Here is a 20,780-nt window from a genome sequence, read left to right on the forward strand (position 1 = left end):
CATCTGGAGGAAGGGTGGATGGCGTGAAACTAGAGACATGGCACGGGTCCACCACATTGGCCTTCAAGTTTCAGCATGGAGTGATTGTGGCGGTGGATTCCCGTGCGTCGGCAGGACAGTATATTGGTGAGTGGTTGCTAAATACCTTTTACATTAGAACTTAATTTCCAAGTGATTTAGTACTAGCCATGGGTGACCGATTACTTCCATAAAATGATTCCCATGCATCATTTTCCCCACAGCTACACTGAAGGTTAACAAAGTGATTGAGATAAACCCGTATCTGCTGGGCACCATGTCCAGGAGTGTGGCAGACTGTCAGTACTGGGAACGGCTTCTCGCCAAGGAGTGCAGGTGTGTTATATAATACCGATAACTGCATATTAGTGAGTATGATTATGGAACGATCGTTTGCTCAATGACACTGTCCAATAAATCAAAAACCTTTATTTCCATTTCCTTACTCATATTTGTAAGAGCTTCTTTCCTAAGAAAGATTTTAGGAAGTTTGGGCCTAACAGTGCAGATTCCCTTCTCAAAGCGGCACTGAGAACGACACAACACTGTCTCTGGACCAGTGACAAACTTTACTCATTCTCGAGGACCAATCACTGGAATAAAGCCTTAACATCTCAGCCTCTGGTTACATGTGCAGAAGCCACACTCTGTTCTTCACCCTCAGGTCCACACCTAGACGGTCTTGCACAATGTCCGGTCTCAACACGCATCAGTCACATTTCACTTAGGGTATGCGCACACGCTGCTGATTTTGCTGTGGATTCGCAGTGGATTTCACGCTGCGGATTCGTAGCAGTTTCCCATGCGTTGTACAGTACCATGTAAACCTATGGAAAACCAAATCCGCAGTGCACATGCTGCAGAAAAAAACGCCCTGAAACGTAGCATTATTTATTCCGCAGCATGTCAATTCTTTGTGAGGATTCCACAGCGTTTTAGGCTGTGTGCACACGATGCAGATTTGGTGCAGAATTTTCTGCATAAAATCTGCACTAAATCTGCATCTCCTGGCAGAATCCGCAGGTGCGTTTTTTATGCGTTTTTTGTGCATTTTTGATGCGTTTTTGATGCGTTTTTTGTGCACAAATCTGCACAAAAAAACACATCAAAAACGCATCAAAAACGCACAAAAAACGCATAAAAAACGCACCTGCGGATTTCTATTATGGAGGGGTGCAGAAACGCTGCAGAACTGCACAAAAGAAGTGACATGCACTTCTTTGAAATCTGCAGCGTTTCTGCGCAGATTTTTCTGCACCATGTGCACAGCTTTTTTTTTTCACGTTGATTTACATTGTACTGTGATCACAGTGCAGTTCTGCAGCGTTTCTGCTGCAGAAAAATCTGCTGCAGTTCTGCACTAAATCTGCATCGTGTGCACATACCCTTACACCTGCTCCTCAACAGGAATCCGCAGGTGTAAAACCACAGGTGGAATCCGCACAAAAACCGCGGTAAATCCGCAGTGCGGTTTACCTGCGGATTTTCCAAAATCAGTCAGGAAAAATCCGCAGAATAATCTGCAGCGTGTGCACATACCCTTACACCTCAGGCCTTTGTCTCCTGCAGTGACACATTATTCACTCACAGTACAAGCGCTCTCGGATCTTGACTCCGCACCCCTGGCCAGCTTTTCAGATGATAGTCACTTGCCTCGCTCTTGGTGTCAACACCTCTCAGGTGTCTTGTCAACCTTGCTGGAACACCACAATATGCTTAGACTTTCTCCGGCTTTCACTCACTATGGTTGGGCAACACTCTTTACTTTTTTGTTACCGCTTACAGATTCATCTGCCAGGGGCATTCACAGAGGTAACTTAGCCATGGGCAGCACACTGTATCTGATTAATCTACCTGTCCCTAACAGCTTGCCTTTTTTGCCTCATCACATTCAGCCATTATTGTTACTTTGAGAAATAATTTGAGAATTTTGTTCACTTCATTTCGGAATGTGTTTAAAAATTAATTTGCAATTTACTGATCATTGTATGGTTACCAAATTTTTAGCTTATTCCCACCTTCATCTTTCATGGTGGAAATAACTCCATCCAGGCTTTAACCACAGGTGGTGGGGCTACAGAAGTGGCTACCCTGTGGTCATAGGTCCCATTCATTTCTATAGCCGATCTCAGCTGTTTTTGGAAATCCATCTCCAGTGGTCGATGCCTGGATGGAGTTATTGCAGCCATAAATGGTTGAGGTGGGAATAAACCATTCATTTTTTATTGTGTTTATTTTACACATTTTGTGTCCTAATTTTATTATTCAGCATTTTTTTAACACTTCATTAGGACGTTGTAATATATTGAAATGAGTCTAGCTATGTTCGTATCTGCACCGGAGACTTGCAGATTCCAGATTTGATAGGAGATACAGAACTGTCAAAATTACTGACCCAATGTTGGGGCAAAAGAGATCCCACTATAAGTCAATGGGGTCCTTTGTGTGCTGGAGGTTTCCTTTGACTGTTTTGGCTTTCATTATAGACAGAAGCCGCAACGCACATGTGAATAGAGGATATGTACATTTTACCTAATATCCACACATTCCTCTTTATATCAGGTTATACCAGCTGCGGAATAATTCCCGGATCACGGTGTCGGCAGCTTCCAAACTCCTATGTAACATGATGCTTGAGTACAGAGGTACAGGACTGAGCGTGGGCAGCATGATCTGTGGCTGGGATGAGAAGGTAATAGGCTTGGAACGATGATTAGGCTGCAGAATTGCTTCATTACCAGTTGGCAAATGAACCAGAATTTGCAGGAGACAGAATTTAACATTACACGTCTTTCTCATGTCCCTAAATGTCCAACCGTGGTGCTCAAAAACCTCATAGAGTGCTGTGTTCAGACTATCGGTATTTCTCTGAAGCGATTGGTATTAAATTATGGTTAAAATATACTAGACACAGCAATTTTCTTTCATGATTTCCTGAATATTCAAGAAAGCAACAGTGCGGTTCTGCCTTTCTTAGGATATCTGTGGGTGCAGAATTGTTCTGCATCTAAATGAAAAATGATAATTTTCCATCTCGATTTTTTATTTTCGTTTATTACTGTGAGAGTAATAACCAAACAGCTCAAAATGTGCAAAGTACAATTATGACATTTCTATTAAAACCTCAGTCACCAATATAGTAATATGGCCGTCCTTCTTCTCAATAACAATCAATAGCTCCATCCATGGAGTCTGTGGACGATCAACTTTTTGGGTAGAACCAACCACAGCCCCATACACTTATCAGGGAGGTAACTGTTCTGCTTCACTGTTACAACACCTCCCATAATACTGACGATGAGGAGCGATGGTGTGTTCCATACATAATACTGACGATGAGGAGTGACGGTGTGTTCTACACATAATACTGACGATGAGGAGCGATGGTGTGTTCTACACATAATACTGATGATGAGGAGCGATGGTGTGTTCTGTACATATTACTGACGATGAGGAGCGATGGTGTGTTCTATACATAATACTGACGATGAGGAGCGATGGTGTGTTCTACGCATAATACTGACAATGAGGAGCGATGGTGTGTTCTACACATAATACTGACAATGAGGAGTGATGGTGTGTTCTATACATAATACTGACGATGAGGAGCGATGGTGTGTTCTATACATAATACTGACGATGAGGAGCGATGGTGTGTTCTATACATAATACTGACGAGGAGTGACGGTGTGTTCTACACATAATACTGACAATGAGGAGCGATGGTGTGTTCTATACATAATACTGATGATGAGGAGCGATGGTGTGTTCTATATATAATACTGACAATGAGGAGCGATGGTGTGTTCTATACATAATACTGACAATGAGGAGCGATGGTGTGTTCTACACATAATACTGACGATGAGGAGTGATGGTGTGTTCTATACATAATACTGACGATGAGGAGCGATGGTGTGTTCTGCACATAATACTGACAATGAGGAGTGATGGTGTGTTCTATACATAATACTGACGATGAGGAGCGATGGTGTGTTCTGCACATAATACTGACGATGAGGAGTGATGGTGTGTTCTGCCCATAATACTAACAATGAGGAGTGATGGTGTGTTCTACACATAATACTGATGATGAGGAGCGATGGTGTGTTCTATATATAATACTGACGATGAGGAGCAATGGTGTGTTCTGTACATAATACTGACAATGAGGAGCGATGGTGTGTTCTGTACATAATACTGACAATGAGGAGCGATGGTGTGTTCTATATATAATACTGACGATGAGGAGTGTCAGTATTAGACGTGGTATATCTCGATTTTTCCAAAGCGTTTGATACCGTGCCGCACAAGAGGTTGGTACACAAAATGAGAATGCTTGGTCTGGGGGAAAATGTGTGTAAATGGGTTAGTAACTGGCTTAGTGATAGAAAGCAGAGGGTGGTTATAAATGGTATAGTCTCTAACTGGGTCGCTGTGACCAGTGGGGTACCGCAGGGGTCAGTATTGGGACCTGTTCTCTTCAACATATTCATTAATGATCTGGTAGAAGGTTTACACAGTAAAATATCGATATTTGCAGATGATACAAAACTATGTAAAGCAGTTAATACAAGAGAAGATAGTATTCTGCTACAGATGGATCTGGATAAGTTGGAAACTTGGGCTGAAAGGTGGCAGATGAGGTTTAACAATGATAAATGTAAGGTTATACACATGGGAAGAGGGAATCAATATCACCATTACACACTGAACGGGAAACCACTGGGTAAATCTGACAGGGAGAAGGACTTGGGGATCCTAGTTAATGATAAACTTACCTGGAGCAGCCAGTGCCAGGCAGCAGCTGCCAAGGCAAACAGGATCATGGGGTGCATTAAAAGAGGTCTGGATACACATGATGAGAGCATTATACTGCCTCTGTACAAATCCCTAGTTAGACCGCACATGGAGTACTGTGTCCAGTTTTGGGCACCGGTGCTCAGGAAGGATATAATGGAACTAGAGAGAGTACAAAGGAGGGCAACAAAATTAATAAAGGGGATGGGAGAACTACAATACCCAGATAGATTAGCGAAATTAGGATTATTTAGTCTAGAAAAAAGACGACTGAGGGGCGATCTAATAACCATGTATAAGTATATAAGGGGACAATACAAATATCTCGCTGAGGATCTGTTTATACCAAGGAAGGTGACGGGCACAAGGGGGCATTCTTTGCGTCTGGAGGAGAGAAGGTTTTTCCACCAACATAGAAGAGGATTCTTTACTGTTAGGGCAGTGAGAATCTGGAATTGCTTGCCTGAGGAGGTGGTGATGGCGAACTCAGTCGAGGGGTTCAAGAGAGGCCTGGATGTCTTCCTGGAGCAGAACAATATTGTATCATACAATTATTAGGTTCTGTAGAAGGACGTAGATCTGGGTATTTATTATGATGGAATATAGGCTGAACTGGATGGACAAATGTCTTTTTTCGGCCTTACTAACTATGTTACTATGTTACTATGAGTGATGGTGTGTTCTGTACATAATACTGACGATGAGGAGCGATGGTGTGTTCTATATATAATACTGACGATGAGGAGTGATGGTGTGTTCTGTACATAATACTGACAATGAGGAGCGATGGTGTGTTCTATATATAATACTGACGATGAGGAGCAATGGTGTGTTCTGTACATAATACTGACAATGAGGAGCGATGGTGTGTTCTATATATAATACTGACGATGAGGAGTGATGGTGTGTTCTGTACATAATACTGACGATGAGGAGCGATGGTGTGTTCTATACATAATACTGACGATGAGGAGTGATGGTGTGTTCTACACATAATACTGACAATGAGGAGTGATGGTGTGTTCTGCACATAATACTGACAATGAGGAGCGATGGTGTGTTCTATACATAATACTGACGATGAGGAGTGATGGTGTGTTCTATACATAATGCTGACAATGAGGAGCGATGGTGTGTTCTGTACATAATACTGACGATGAGGAGCGATGGTGTGTTCTATACATAATACTGATGATGAGGAGCGATGGTGTGTTCTACACATAATACTGACGATGAGGAGTGACGGTGTGTTCTATACATAATACTGATGATGAGGAGTGACGGTGTGTTCTATACATAATACTGACAATGAGGAGCGATGGTGTGTTCTGTACATAATACTGACGATGAGGAGTGATGGTGTGTTCTACACATAATACTGACGATGAGGAGCGATGGTGTGTTCTGCAGATAATACTGACGATGAGGAGCGATGGTGTGTTCTGTACATAATACTGACGATGAGGAGCGATGGTGTGTTCTACACATAATACTGACAATGAGGAGTGATGGTGTGTTCTGCACATAATACTGACAATGAGGAGCGATGGTGTGTTCTACACATAATACTGACAATGAGGAGCAATAGTGTGTTCTATACATATTACTGACGATGAGGAGCGATGGTGTGTTCTATACATAATGCTGACGATGTGGAGCGATGGTGTGTTCTGCAGATAATACTGACGATGAGGAGCGATGGTGTGTTCTACACATAATACTGACGATGAGGAGTGACCGTGTGTTCTGCACATAATACTGACAATGAGGAGCAATAGTGTGTTCTATACATAATACTGACGATGAGGAGCGATGGTGTGTTCTATACATAATGCTGACAATGTGGAGCGATGATGTGTTCTACACATAATACTGACGATGAGGAGTGACGGTGTGTTCTGCACATAATACTGACGATGAGGAGTGACGGTGTGTTCTATACATAATACTGATGATGAGGAGTGACGGTGTGTTCTACACATAATACTGACAATAAGGAGCGACGGCGTGTTCTATACATAATACTGACAATGATGAGCAGCGGTGTGTTCTGTACATAATAATGACGATGAGGAGCGGCGCTGTGTTTTGTGCATAATACCAAACATTAGAACCATTTACATTCTGTTTAACCTACAGGGCCCTGGTTTATATTACGTGGATGAAAATGGGACAAGACTCTCCAATGACATGTTCTCCACCGGATCAGGAAGTTCCTTTGCTTATGGAGTTATGGATAGTGGATACCGCAAAGATCTGACCCCTGAAGAGGCGTATGACCTGGGCCGCAGAGCTATCAGTTATGCCGCACACCGTGACAATTATTCCGGAGGGGTGGTGAATAGTAAGTACCTCTGCTACTGTCTGCAGATATAAAACCATAGCTCATATATAATAGGCATGTTTACTGAATATATATTTTTTCCACATTATATTTCTTCTCTTTACAAATATTTTTAGCTCCGCCAGGGTAACAGGAACTCAAGACCGCTTTTTTTGTGATTGTGGAAGAACATCATCTCCACATTTCTTGACTTTGTTGTTGACCTATTGGCCAATTAGCCATTTACATTCAGTTAGAAGGTGCAGAGGCGGTAAAGAGAAAGATCTGCCTACTAGATGGTGCAGCGGCGGTAAAGAGAAAGCTCTGCCTACTAGATGGTGCAGCGGCGGTGTTGCAAAAGCTCTGCCCACTAGACGGGGCAGCAGCGGTGTTGAGAAAGCTCTGCCCACTAGACGGGGCAGCAGCAGTGTTGAGAAAGCTCTGCCCACAAGACGATGCAGAGAAAGCTCTGCCATCTAGAGGGCGCAGCAGTGGTGCGGAGGAAGCTCTTCCCACTAGGCGATGGTGCGAAGGAAGCTCTGTCCATTAATCGGGCAGCAGAGGTGCGGATGAAGCTCTGCCCATTAGTCGGGCAGCAGAGGTGCGGATGAAGCTTTGCCCATTAGTCGGGCAGCAGAGGTGCAGGTGAAGCTCTGCCCATTAGTCAGGGCAGCAGAGGAGTGGATGAAGCTGTGCCCATTAGTCGGGCAGCAGAGGTGCGGATGAAGCTCTGCCCATTAGTCGGGCAGCAGAGGTGCGGATGAAGCTGTGCCCATTAGTCGGGCAGCAGAGGTGCGGATGAAGCTCTGCCCATTAGGCGGGACTGCAGAGGTGCGGATGAAGCTCTGCCCATTAGTCGGGACTGCAGAGGTGCGGATGAAGCTCTGCCCATTAGGCGGGACTGCAGAGGTGCGGATGAAGCTCTGCCCATTAGTCGGGCAGCAGAGGTGCGGATGAAGCTCTGCCCATTAGTCGGGCAGCAGAGGTGCGGATGAAGCTCTGCCCATTAGTCGGGCAGCAGAGGTGCGGATGAAGCTCTGCCCATTAGTCGGGGCAGCAGAGGAGTGGATGAAGCTGTGCCCATTAGTCGGGCAACAGAGGTGCGGATGAAGCTCTGCCCATTAGTTGGGGCAGCAGAGGTGCGGATGAAGCTCTGCCCATTAGTCGGGCAGCAGAGGTGCGGATGAAGCTCTGCCCATTAGTCGGGCAGCAGAGGTGCGGATGAAGCTCTGCCCATTAGTCGGGGCAGCAGAGGAGTGGATGAAGCTGTGCCCATTAGTCGGGCAACAGAGGTGCGGATGAAGCTCTGCCCATTAGTTGGGGCAGCAGAGGTGCGGATGAAGCTCTGCCCATTAGGCGGGACTGCAGAGGTGCGGATGAAGCTCTGCCCATTAGTGGGGCAGCAGAGGTACGGATGAAGCTCTGCCCATTAGTCGGGGCAGCAGAGGTACGGATGAAGCTCTGCCCATTAGTCGGGGCAGCAGAGGTGCGGATGAAGCTCTGCCCATTAGGCGGGACTGCAGAGGTGCGGATGAAGCTCTGCCCATTAGTCGGGGCAGCAGAGGTGCGGATGAAGCTCTGCCCATTACTTGGGGCAGCAGAGGTTAGGATGAAGCTCTGCCCATTAGTCGGGGCAGCAGAGGTACGGATGAAGCTCTGCCCATTAGTCGAGCAGCAGAGGTGCGGATGAAGCTCTGCCCATTAGTCGGGGCAGCAGAGGTGCGGATGAAGCTCTGCCCATTAGGCGGGACTGCAGAGGTGCGGATGAAGCTGTGCCCATTATTCGGGGCAGCAGAGGTGCGGATGAAGCTCTGCCCATTAGGCGGGACTGCAGAGGTGAGGATGAAGCTCTGCCCATTAGTCGGGCAGCAGAGGTGCAGATGAAGCTCTGCCCATTAGTCGGGCAGCAGAGGTTAGGATGAAGCTCTGCCCATTAGTCGGGGCAGCAGAGGTGAGGATGAAGCTCTGCCCATTAGTCGGGCAGCAGAGATGCGGATGAAGCTCTGCCCATTAGTCGGGGCAGCAGAGGTGAGGATGAAGCTCTGCCCATTAGTCGGGGCAGCAGAGGTGCGGATGAAGCTCTGCCCAAAAGTCGGGCAGCAGAGATGCGGATGAAGCTCTGCCCATTAGTCGGGGCAGCAGAGGTGAGGATGAAGCTCTGCCCATTAGTTGGGAAGCAGAGGTGCGGATGAAGCTCTGCCCATTAGTCGGGGCAGCAGAGGTGAGGATGAAGCTCTGCCCATTAGGCGGGACTGCAGAGGTGCGGATGAAACTCTGCCCATTAGTCGGGGCAGCAGAGGTTAGGATGAAGCTCTGCCCATTAGTTGGGGGAGCAGAGGTGCGGATGAAGCTCTGCCCATTAGTCGGGCAGCAGAGGTGCGGATGAAGCTCTGCCCATTAGTTGGGGCAGCAGAGATGCGGATGAAGCTCTGCCCATTAGGCGGGACTGCAGAGGTGCGGATGAAGCTCTGCCCATTAGTCGGGCAGCAGAGATGCGGATGAAGCTCTGCCCATTAGGCGGGACTGCAGAGGTGCGGATGAAGCTCTGCCCATTAGTCGGGGCAGCAGAGGTTAGGATGAAGCTCTGCCCATTAGTTGGGGGAGCAGAGGTGCGGATGAAGCTCTGCCCATTAGTCGGGGCAGCAGAGGTGCGGATGAATCTCTGCACATTAGGCGGGCAATGGCTGCACGATTTTGAAACAAAATTGTGTAGCAAAAGGCCATCACAGTGGAAGGTGTTTCTGTTGATTCTACGCTTAAAGGGACTTTCTTCTCTTCATTTACAGTTAAAATAGTTGTGCTAAGTATGAAGTTATCCACTATACAAGGAACTTCCTGGTTGTTGGGGGTCCAGATACTGGGACCCCCATTGATTCTGAGAATGCTGTGCTTGGATATTTCCGTCAGTCTCATAGTGAAAGAATGGAGCAGGGGTGCGCACACTCAACCTCCGCTACATTTACACCTAATTCTTAAGAGCCACAGTCATGGGATCGATGGGGGTCATACTTACCAGAGTAATGCACCCCCTCGCTCCAGAGCTGCCGCTGTGACGGTCTACCACTCGCGCCCACCACTGACCTTCCCGCGGAGGCCACTGATTGGCTGCAGGGTAAGGTAACTGGTGTCTGAGATGTCACTATTTCCTGTCTGTCCGGCGGAGACCATCAGAGTGCCAGCGTCGGAGCAGACCGGTAAGTACGGCTTCTTTATCTCTTTTACAAGCATGGCTTCCCTCTGTTAACTTTATAAAGAGAGCAAACCCCTTTTATTAATTTCATGACATCGATTAAACGTTTGCCTGGTCTGTGTCTCCTCAGTGTACCACATGAAGGAGGACGGATGGGTGAAAGTCGGGCAGTACGATGTCAGCGACCTGCTGTACGAGTACAAGGAGGAGAAGAAGTGACGGCAGAGACTGAGCCCAGCGACGAAGACTCCATTATCGTCTCCAACATTTCTCCATTTTTCGTTATCACAACAAACCTGCGAATGTCAATCCCCCAAAAATAAAGGAGTTTCTCTAACATTTTATTGTTTTATTACTTTTTATGTCTGTTTCATTATTATTACAATGCTAACAATATATTAAAATATGACAAGAAGCAAATATAAAGATAAAGGTTTTTTTTTTTTTGCAAAACTACATAAATGACAAAAGTGCAGGTAGATGAGCCTTATAAGTGGAATATCTGGCTGCCATTTTCACATTTGCTGTTGGTGAATGAGGACGCTGGTACGATCGTATCCGGTCTACACAATGCTCTGCGAGCTCAACATCCCGGACTCCAGTCTGATACATGGGAACAAATGAGCAGAGAATTGTGTGCCGCTCACAGAGCATCGAGTCCACTTCTCGGCTGAGGGTAGGATTAGCAATGGACGGGTACAGCCTCTGAATGTAGTTCTCCTTCACTGACAGCAAGCACATCTGCATTGTGTGAACACGGAAAATACTGGTTGGGATGTATTGTAAAGTCACTAGGTAGCAAAACAACATAAAGTTTATGGCTACACAGCGCAAAGCAGGGACCTAAGACTGTTTCTGCTGACTGATGTGTCACAATGCAAAAAAACATTTGCTATCAATAACCATATGATCTGATCTCACACGTCCTCGAGTGGCTGTGTGCAGCGGGTCACACACGCGATGGACACTGAACGGGACACGGCACGAGCGTGGCCTCCTGGTCATTCCTTGGTGTCTCCGTTCTCCCGGTGGAAAGTGCTGTGCTGCTTCTTCCAGAGTCTCCAGTAGACGCCCTCCTGGGCCAGTAAATGTTCATGTCTGCCGGACTCTCTGATCTGACCTCCTTCCAGAACCAGAATGTGGTCGGCTTTCTCCACGACGTTCAGGCGGTGGGATATCAGCAGTACCGTACGTTTGTTTGGGTTGTCATAAATGGTTCTTTGTATCTGGACAGAAAAGTCACAGCACAGAATTACATAAGGACAGTCCGCGCCTCCTCACAGGGGAACACATGAGTGAAAATCTGCTGTACAAAAGCATAGATGGAGAATCGAGCAGCACCAGAGGGGACCAGGATGGGTGCGATTCCCACACCAGTCTATTATGTATGTGTGAGTAACAATGAGATAATCGCTGATCGTCGCGCCTTCCAGCTATTTGGTGCGGCTACTAGTTACAGTCTCCTCGTGGCCAGCATGGCTACTCAGCGTCAGGTCACACGCTCCCTCCATCAAAGCTGAGTGGGTGTTACGGCAGTGAGGAGACCCTGTCTAGTCCCCACTGCAGCATCGTCACAGAGATAACTACAAGGAGCGGCGCACAGCAATCTGTAAGTCACTTTTCTCATTCATACATTCATTCATATTTTCATGGAAAACCAGTAATGTATGGAACATGTCGTATGGCGCAATGCTCAGCGGCACAACTGGGGAAACGCTGTGAACATTGCAGCATTATCCTATCGGTTTACTCACCTTGAGTTCACTTTCAGAGTCCAGGGAGCTGCTGACATCATCCAGTATAAGGACCTTGGGATCCCTCACCAGGGCCCGCGCTAACGCCACTCTTTGTTTCTGACCCCCAGACAAAAGGGCGCCTTTTTGTCCAGCACCTAAAATACAGCACATGACTATTATCTCCACACACGAGTCATTCATTTATTGCTGCGAGAATACAAGACCGTCCTTCAGAGTGTGCAAAGCGCGCAGCCGCACAGAGAACATCAGCCACACAGAGAACATCAGCCACACAGAGAACATCAGCCACACAGAGAACATCAGCCGTACAGAGAACATCAGCCGCACAGAGAACATCAGCCGTACAGAGCACATCAGCCACAGAGAGAACATCAGCCACGCAGAGCACATCAGCCACACAGAGCACATCAGCCACACAGAGCACATCAGCCGTACAGGGAACATCAGCCGTACAGAGAACATCAGCCATACAGAGAACATCAGCCAAATAAGACACATCAGCCACACAGAGAACATCAGCCACACAGAGAACATCAGCCACAGAGAGAACATCAGCCACACAGAGAACATCAGCCGTACAGAGAACATCAGCCAAATAAGACACATCAGCCACACAGAGAACATCAGCCACACAGAGAACATCAGCCACACAGAGCACATCAGCCGTACAGAGAACATCAGCCGTACAGAGAACATCAGCCGCACAGAGAACATCAGCCACAGAGAGAACATCAGCCACACAGAGCACATCAGCCACACAGAGCACATCAGCCGTACAGAGCACATCAGCCGCACAGAGAACATCAGCCATACAGAGAACATCAGCCAAATAAGACACATCAGCCACACAGAGAACATCAGCCACGCAGAGCACATCAGCCGCACAGAGCACATCAGCCGAGCAGAGCACATCAGCCGCACAGAGAATATCAGCCACGCTGAGCACATCAGCCACGCAGAGAACATCAGCCGCACAGAGAACATCAGCCACGCAGAGCACATCAGCCACGCAGAGCACATCAACCGCACAGAGAACATCAGCCGCACAGAGCACATCAGCCACGCAGAGTACATCAGCCGCACAGAGAACATCAGCCACGCTGAGCACATCAGCCACGCAGAGAACATCAGCCACACAGAGAACATCAGCCACGCAGAGAACATCAGCCGCACAGAGAACATCAGTCACGCAGAGCACATCAACCGCACAGAGAACATAGGCCGCAGAGAGAACATCAACCACACAGAGAACATCAGCCGCACAGAGAACATCAGCCGCACAGAGCACATCAGCCACGCAGAGCACATCAACCGCACAGAGAACATCAGCCACACAGAGAACATCAGCCACACAGAGAACACCAGCAGTACAGAGCACATCAGCCAAGTAAGACACATCAGCCACACAGAGAACATCAGCCAAATAATACACATCAGCCGCACAGAGAACATCAGGAGCACAGAGAACATCAGCCATACAAAGAAATCAGCCGCACAGAACACATCAGTCGTTCCTATGTGACCCCTATATGACCACCATGCATTGTAATGCAGACTGTATAGCGGTATTATTCACATACCGTATAGAACTATTATTATATGGAGCAGTTTCGGTCACTGCAGGTATCTGAGCACTGTATGGGGGAATAGACACTGTATATCTCCTGTGCTGTACAATATATTATTCCTGCAATGTATGGTGGTGGCGGCACTATAGAGTTTATATATAGTTGAGGCATTTTCCTCACATTGTTATTATGCTCATGTATGGCACTAGTATGTAGGCACTAAACATTACACCAAATAGGGTAATAACAGAAACTACAACCCAGGGCAGAATGTAATAACCCTTGTGTGACCAGACGCTTCCATCACGCCTCGTATATCATCTGTCCTACACCCACCTGTCTTGTACCCGTCCACCATGGTGGAAATAAAATCATGTGCGTTTGCTGCGGCTGCCGCGTTCTCCACGGACGACTGAGAAACGTGTCCCAAACCGTAAGAGATATTGTCATCTAATGGCCGGGCAGTGAGGACGGGCTCCTGACTCACCACGGACACCTGCAATGAAGGAAGCGAGGTAGGACAGAGGACAGTGACCACGTGAGACGCCACCAGCGGCACATGATGATGATGATGGAGTCCGCTTCCAGTCTCACTGCTCTGGGCTTCATGGTGTGATGAAGTCGAAAGCAATAATTCTGCATGAGCAAAGTCTGCTCAACGCAGCGGCCACCATGGTTTTCCATCACTGCATTTGGCACTGATGTGCAGTAGTGTGACCTTACATTTATGGCTATGGTGAACGTTGTGCACCGGGCATCACATCATATTTATTGGACGGTCATCATGATTTCTGCACCATGTTATCGAGACAATGCAGGTTTCTCATTTATTTTTCTTTAGATTTTTTTATATACTTTTTCCCCAATTTTCAGGCTTATCGTAAAAAGAAAAATAAATAAAAAATATTCATTGTTCATTTTAAGCAATTTTTCCAGAGCAGATTTATGAAAACTAACGTTTCATACGTTTCATACTCCAGTCGATAAAAAAAAATCTTTGCATTAGTATTCTGAGCTATATTTATTTCATAATTTGTATAATTGTTCTGCTGTCCTAAAATCAGAAGATGAAATCTAGGACTATTTGCACCATTTTGTGGCCTTAGGCTGGCCTCACACTCAGCGTATGAAAATATGGTCCGTATATTACGGCCGTAATACGCTGAAAAGTCCCGAAAATAGTGGTCCGTAGCTCCTCCATAGGCAGGGTGTGTCACCGTTTTTTGCGCATGGCATCCTCCGTATGTAATCCGTATGGCATCCGTACTGCGTGTTTTTATCGCAGGCTTGCAAAACCGACATACGGCTATACAAGGGATCCATGTGTAAAAAAAAAACATATATACTGTATATATATATATATATATATATATATATATATACAGTTAGGTCCATATATATTTGGACAGAGACAACATTTTTCTAATTTTGGTTATAGACATTACCACAATGAATTTTAAACAAAACAATTCAGATGCAGTTGAAGTTCAGACTTTCAGCTTTCATTTGAGGGTATCCACATTAAAATTGGATGAAGGGTTTAGGAGCTTCAGCTCCTTAACATGTGCCACCCTATTTTTAAAGGGACCAAAAGTACTTGGACAATTGACTCCAAGGCTATTTCATGGACAGGTGTGGGCAATCCATTCACTATGTCATTCTCAATAAAGCAGATAAAAGGCCTGGAGTTGATTTGCGGTGTGGTGCTTGCATTTGGAAGGTTTTGCTGTGAAGTAAACTTGCGGTCAAAGGAGCTCTCCATGCAGATGAAACAAGCCATCCTTAAGCTGCGAAAACAGAAAAAACCCATCTGAGAAATTGCTAAAATATTAGGAGTGGCAAAATCTACAGTTTGGTACATCCTGAGAAAGAAAGCAAGCACTGGTGAACTCATCAATGCAAGAAGACCTGGGCGCCCACGGAAGACAACAGTGGTGGATGATCACAGAATAATCTCCATGGTGAAGAGAAACCCCTTCACAACAGCCAACCAAGTGACCAACACTCTCCAGGAGGTCGGCGTATCAATATCCAAATCTACCATAAAGAGAAGACTGCATGAAAGTAAATACAGAGGGTTCACTGCACGGTGCAAGCCACTCATAAGCATCAAGAATAAAAAGGCTAGACTGGACTTTGCTAAAAACATCTAAAAAAGTCAGCACAGTTCTGGAATAACATTCTTTGGACAGATGAAACCAAGATCAACCTCTACCAGAATGATGGAAAGAGAAAAGTATGGCGTAGGCGTGGTACAGCTCATGATCCAAAGCATACCACATCATCTGTAAACCACGGCGGAGGCAGTGTGATGGCTTGGGCATGCATGGCTGCCAGTGGCACTGGGTCACTAGTGTTTATTGATGATGTGACACAGGACAGAAGCAGCCGAATGAATTCTGAGGTATTCAGAGACATACTGTGTGTTCAGATCCAGCCAAATGCAGCCAAACTGATTGGTCGTCGTTTCATACTACAGATGGACAATGACCCAAAACATAAAGCCAAAGCAACCCAGGAGTTTATTAAAGCAAAGAAGTGGAATATTCTTGAATGGCCAAGTCAGTCACCTGATCTCAACCCAATTGAGCATGCATTTCACTTGTTAAAGACTAAACTTCAGACAGAAAGGCCACAAACAAACAGCAACTGAAAACCACCGCAGTGAAGGCCTGGCAGAGCACCAAAAAGGAGGAAACACAGCGTCTGGTGATGTCCATGAGTTCAAGACTTCAGGCAGTCATTGCCAACAAAGGGTTTTCAACCAAGTACTAAAAATGAACATTTTATTTAAAATTATTGAATCTGTCCAATTACTTTTGGTCCCTTTAAAAACAGGGTGGCACATGTTAAGGAGCTGAAACTCCTAAACCCTTCATCCAATTTTAATGTGGATACCCTCAAATGAAAGCTGAAAGTCTGAACTTCAACTGCACCTGAATTGTTTTGTTTGAAATTCATTGTGGTAATGTCTATAACCAAAATTAGAAAATTGTTGTCTCTGTCCAAATATATATGGACCTAACTGTATATAATGTCAGTAGACACATATACAGTGGGGCAAAAAAGTATTTAGTCAGTCAGCAATAGTGTAAGTTCCACCACTTAAAAAGATGAGAGGCGTCTGTAATTTACATCATAGGTAGACCTCAACTATGGGAGACAAACTGAGAAAAAAAAAATCCAGAAAATCACATTGTCTGTTTTTTTAACATTTTATTTGCATATTATGGTGGAAAATAAGTATTTGGTCAGAAACAAAATTTCATCTCAATACTTTGTAATATATCCTTTGTTGGCAATGACAGAGGTCAAACGTTTTCTGTAAGTCTTCACAAGGTTGCCACACACTGTTGTTGGTATGTTGGCCCATTCCTCCATGCAGATCTCCTCTAGAGCAGTGATGTTTTTGGCTTTTCGCTTTGCAACACGGACTTTCAACTCCCTCCAAAGGTTTTCTATAGGGTTGAGATCTGGAGACTGGCTAGGCCACTCCAGGACCTTGAAATGCTTCTTACGAAGCCACTCCTTCGTTGCCCTGGCGGTGTGCTTTGGATCATTGTCATGTTGAAAGACCCAGCCATGTTTCATTTTCAATGCCCTTGCTGATGGAAGGAGGTTTGCACTCAAAATCTCACGATACATGGCCCCATTCATTCTTTCATGTACCCGGATCAGTCGTCCTGGCCCCTTTGCAGAGAAACAGCCCCAAAGCATGATGTTTCCACCACCATGCTTTACAGTAGGTATGGTGTTTGATGGATGCAACTCAGTATTCTTTTTCCTCCAAACACGACAAGTTGTGTTTCTACCAAACAGTTCCAGTTTGGTTTCATCAGACCATAGGACATTCTCCCAAAACTCCTCTGGATCATCCAAATGCTCTCTAGCAAACTTCAGACGGGCCCGGACATGTACTGGCTTAAGCAGTTGGACACGTCTGGCACTGCAGGATCTGAGTCCATGGTGGCGTAGTGTGTTACTTATGGTAGGCCTTGTTACATTGGTCCCAGCTCTCTGCCGTTCATTCACTAGGTCCCCCCGCGTGGTTCTGGGATTTTTGCTCACCGTTCTTGTGATCATTCTGACCCCACGGGGTGGGATTTTGCGTGGAGCCCCAGATCGAGGGAGATTATCAGTGGTCTTGTATGTCTTCCATTTTCTAATTATTGCTCCCACTGTTGATTTCTTCACTCCAAGCTGGTTGGCTATTGCAGATTCAGTCTTCCCAGCCTGGTGCAGGGCTACAATTTTGTTTCTGGTGTCCTTTGACAGCTCTTTGGTCTTCACCATAGTGGAGTTTGGAGTCAGACTGTTTGAGGGTGTGCACAGGTGTCTTTTTATACTGATAACAAGTTTAAACAGGTGCCATTACTACAGGTAATGAGTGGAGGAAAGAGGAGACTCTTAAAGAAGAAGTTACAGGTCTGTGAGAGCCAGAAATCTTGATTGTTTGTTTCTGACCAAATACTTATTTTCCACCATAATATGCAAAAAAAATGATAAAAAAACAGACAATGTGATTTTCTGGATTTTTTTTTCTCAGTTTGTCTCCCATAGTTGAGGTCTACCTATGATGTAAATTACAGACGCCTCTCATCTTTTTAAGTGGTGGAACTTGCACTATTGCTGACTGACTAAATACTTTTTTGCCCCACTGTATGTATATATATTAATATTTCATACAGCGCGATATAGCAGAAAGCCGGTAATTCAATTACTGGCTTTTGCTATCTCCTTCCTAAACCCGACATGATATGAGACCCGGTTTACATACAGTAAACCATCTCATATCCCCATTTTTTTTTGCATATTCCACACTACTAATGTTAGTAGTGTGTATGTGCAAAATTTGGCCATTCTAGCTAGTAAATTAAGGGGTTAAATGGCGGAAAAAATTGGCGTGGGCTCCCGCACAATTTTCTCCGCCAGAGTAGTAAAGCCAGTGACTGAGGGCAGATATTAATAGCCTGGAGAGGGTCCACGGTTATTGGTCCCCCCCTGGCTAAAAACACCTGCCCCCAGCCACCCCAGAAAAGGCACATCTGGAAGATGCGCCTATTCTGGCACTTGGCCACTCTCTTCCCATTCCCGTGTAGCGGTGGGATATGGGGTAATGAAGGGTTAATGCCACCTTGCTATTGTAAGGTGACATTAAGCCTAATTAATAATGGAGAGGCGTCAATTATGACACCTATCCATTATTAATCCAATACTAGTAAAGGGTTAAAAAAATACACAAACACAATATTATAAATTATTTTAATGAAATAAAAACAAAGGTTGTTGTAATATTTTATTGAACGCCCAATCCAATGACTGAAGACCCTCTATCTGTAACAAAAAAACCATAATAAACCAACAATATACTTACCTTCCGCAGATCTTTAAAGTCCAACGATGTAAATCCATCTGAAGGGGTTAAAATATTTTGCAGACACGAGCTCCGCTAATGCAACGTTGCTCATGTCTGCAAAACCCCAGGGAATGAAGGTAAAGTAGGTCAATGACCTATATTTAGCTTCATTTGCGGTGAGGCGCCCTCTGCTGGCTGTTCCTAGATCGTGGGAACTTTCCTAGAAAGCTCCCTGGCTCGAGATCATAAGAGGGCGCCCTCTGCTGGTTGTCCTCATATGAACTCGAGCCAGGGAGCTTTCTAGGAAAGTTCCCACGATCTAGGAACAGCCAGCAAAGGGCGCCTCACCGCAAATGCAGGTAAATATAGGTCATTGACCTACTTTACCTTCATTCCCTGGGGTTTTGCAGACATGAGCAACGTTGCATTAGCAAAGCTCGTGTCTGCAAAATATTGTAACCCCTTCAGATGGATTTACATCGTTGGACTTAACAGATCTGCGGAAGGTAAGGATATTGTTGGTTTATTATGTTTTTTTTGTTACAGAACGAGGGTCTTCAGTCATTGGATTGGGCGTTCAATAAAATATTACAACAACCTTTGTTTTTATTTCATTAAAATAATTTTTAATAATGTGTTTGTGTATTTTTTTAACCCTTTACTAGTATTGGATTAATAATGGATAGGTGTCATAATTGACGCCTCTCCATTATTAATCTGGCTTAATGTCACCTTACAATAGCAAGGTGGCATTAACCCTTCATTACCCCATATCCCACCGCTACACGGGAATGGGAAGAGAGTGGCCAAGTGCCAGAATAGGCGCATCTTCCAGATGTGCCTTTTCTGGGGTGGCTGGGGGCAGGTGTTTTTAGCCAGGGGGGCCAATAATCATGGACCCTCTCCAGGCTATTAATATCTGCCCTCAGTCACTGGCTTTACTACTCTGGCGGAGAAAATTGTGCGGGAGCCCACGCCAATTTTTTCCGCCATTTAACCCCTTAAGTTACTAGCTAGAACGGCCAAATTTTGCATATACACACTACTAACATTAGTAGTGTGGAATATGCCAAAAAAAAAATGGTGATATGAGATGGTTTACTGTATGTAAACCAGGTCTCATATCATGTCGGGTTTTAGGAAGGAGGAAGCAAAAGCCGGCAATTGAATTACCAGCTTTAAAGCTATCTAGCGCTGGAAGAAATATTAATATATATATATATATATATATATATATATATATATATATATATATATATGTGTCTCACTGACATATATATATATATATATACCTATTCTATGTGTACACATTTATTATACCTATTCTATTGTAAGCTGTCAGTGTGATTTTACTGTACACCGCACTGAATTGCCGGCTTTCCTCTCTAACACCGCTGCGTATTCCTCGCAAGTCACACTGCTGGTCCGTGTGTAATCCGTATTTTTGGGGCTTCCATAGACTTTCATTGATGTTTTATTTGCGCAATACGGTGACAAACGCAGCATGCTGCTATTTTCTACGGCCGTAGAAAGCCGTATAATACTGATCAGTTTAATACGGCAGATAGGAGCAGGGGCATAGAGAATAATTGTGCCGTTTGTTTTGCGAGTTTTACGGACGTAGTTTCTGCGCTCTTACGTCCGTAAAACTCGCAAGTGTGAAGCCGGCCGTAGACGTAATAAATCTGCCTGGAAGTTGTCGGCTGCACATCCTCACATCAGTTTTGGTGAGTGATGTGCAGAGTGAATATTTGTGACTTTTTGTGCG

The 20,780-nt window shown here is 45.2% G+C and overlaps 2 protein-coding genes across 2 annotated transcripts in view; one reads left to right on the forward strand and one right to left on the reverse strand.

Moving 5' to 3' along the window:
- LOC138661548 (proteasome subunit beta type-8-like) lies at window positions 1-10,670 on the forward strand. The gene is made up of 5 exons (XM_069746347.1): window positions 1-126; window positions 243-354; window positions 2,581-2,710; window positions 6,958-7,162; window positions 10,462-10,670. Exons 2-5 carry the CDS (start codon window positions 296-298, stop codon window positions 10,548-10,550), a joined length of 483 nt encoding a protein of 160 aa, XP_069602448.1. The 5' UTR covers window positions 1-126; window positions 243-295; the 3' UTR covers window positions 10,551-10,670.
- Window positions 10,657-20,780, reverse strand: part of LOC138661545 (antigen peptide transporter 1-like) — a 20,455-nt gene continuing 10,331 nt past the window's right edge. Inside the window, exons 10-12 of the mRNA XM_069746343.1 lie at window positions 13,993-14,152; window positions 12,086-12,222; window positions 10,657-11,557 (exon numbers count right to left, since the gene is read on the reverse strand). Of these exons, the coding sequence (XP_069602444.1) occupies window positions 11,333-11,557; window positions 12,086-12,222; window positions 13,993-14,152 (522 nt within the window). The 3' untranslated portion in view covers window positions 10,657-11,332. The remainder of the gene's footprint in view (window positions 11,558-12,085; window positions 12,223-13,992; window positions 14,153-20,780) is intronic.

This window comes from Ranitomeya imitator, chromosome 2 (assembly GCF_032444005.1).
Source record: "Ranitomeya imitator isolate aRanImi1 chromosome 2, aRanImi1.pri, whole genome shotgun sequence".
In the NCBI taxonomy this organism is placed as follows: Eukaryota; Metazoa; Chordata; class Amphibia; order Anura; family Dendrobatidae; genus Ranitomeya; species Ranitomeya imitator.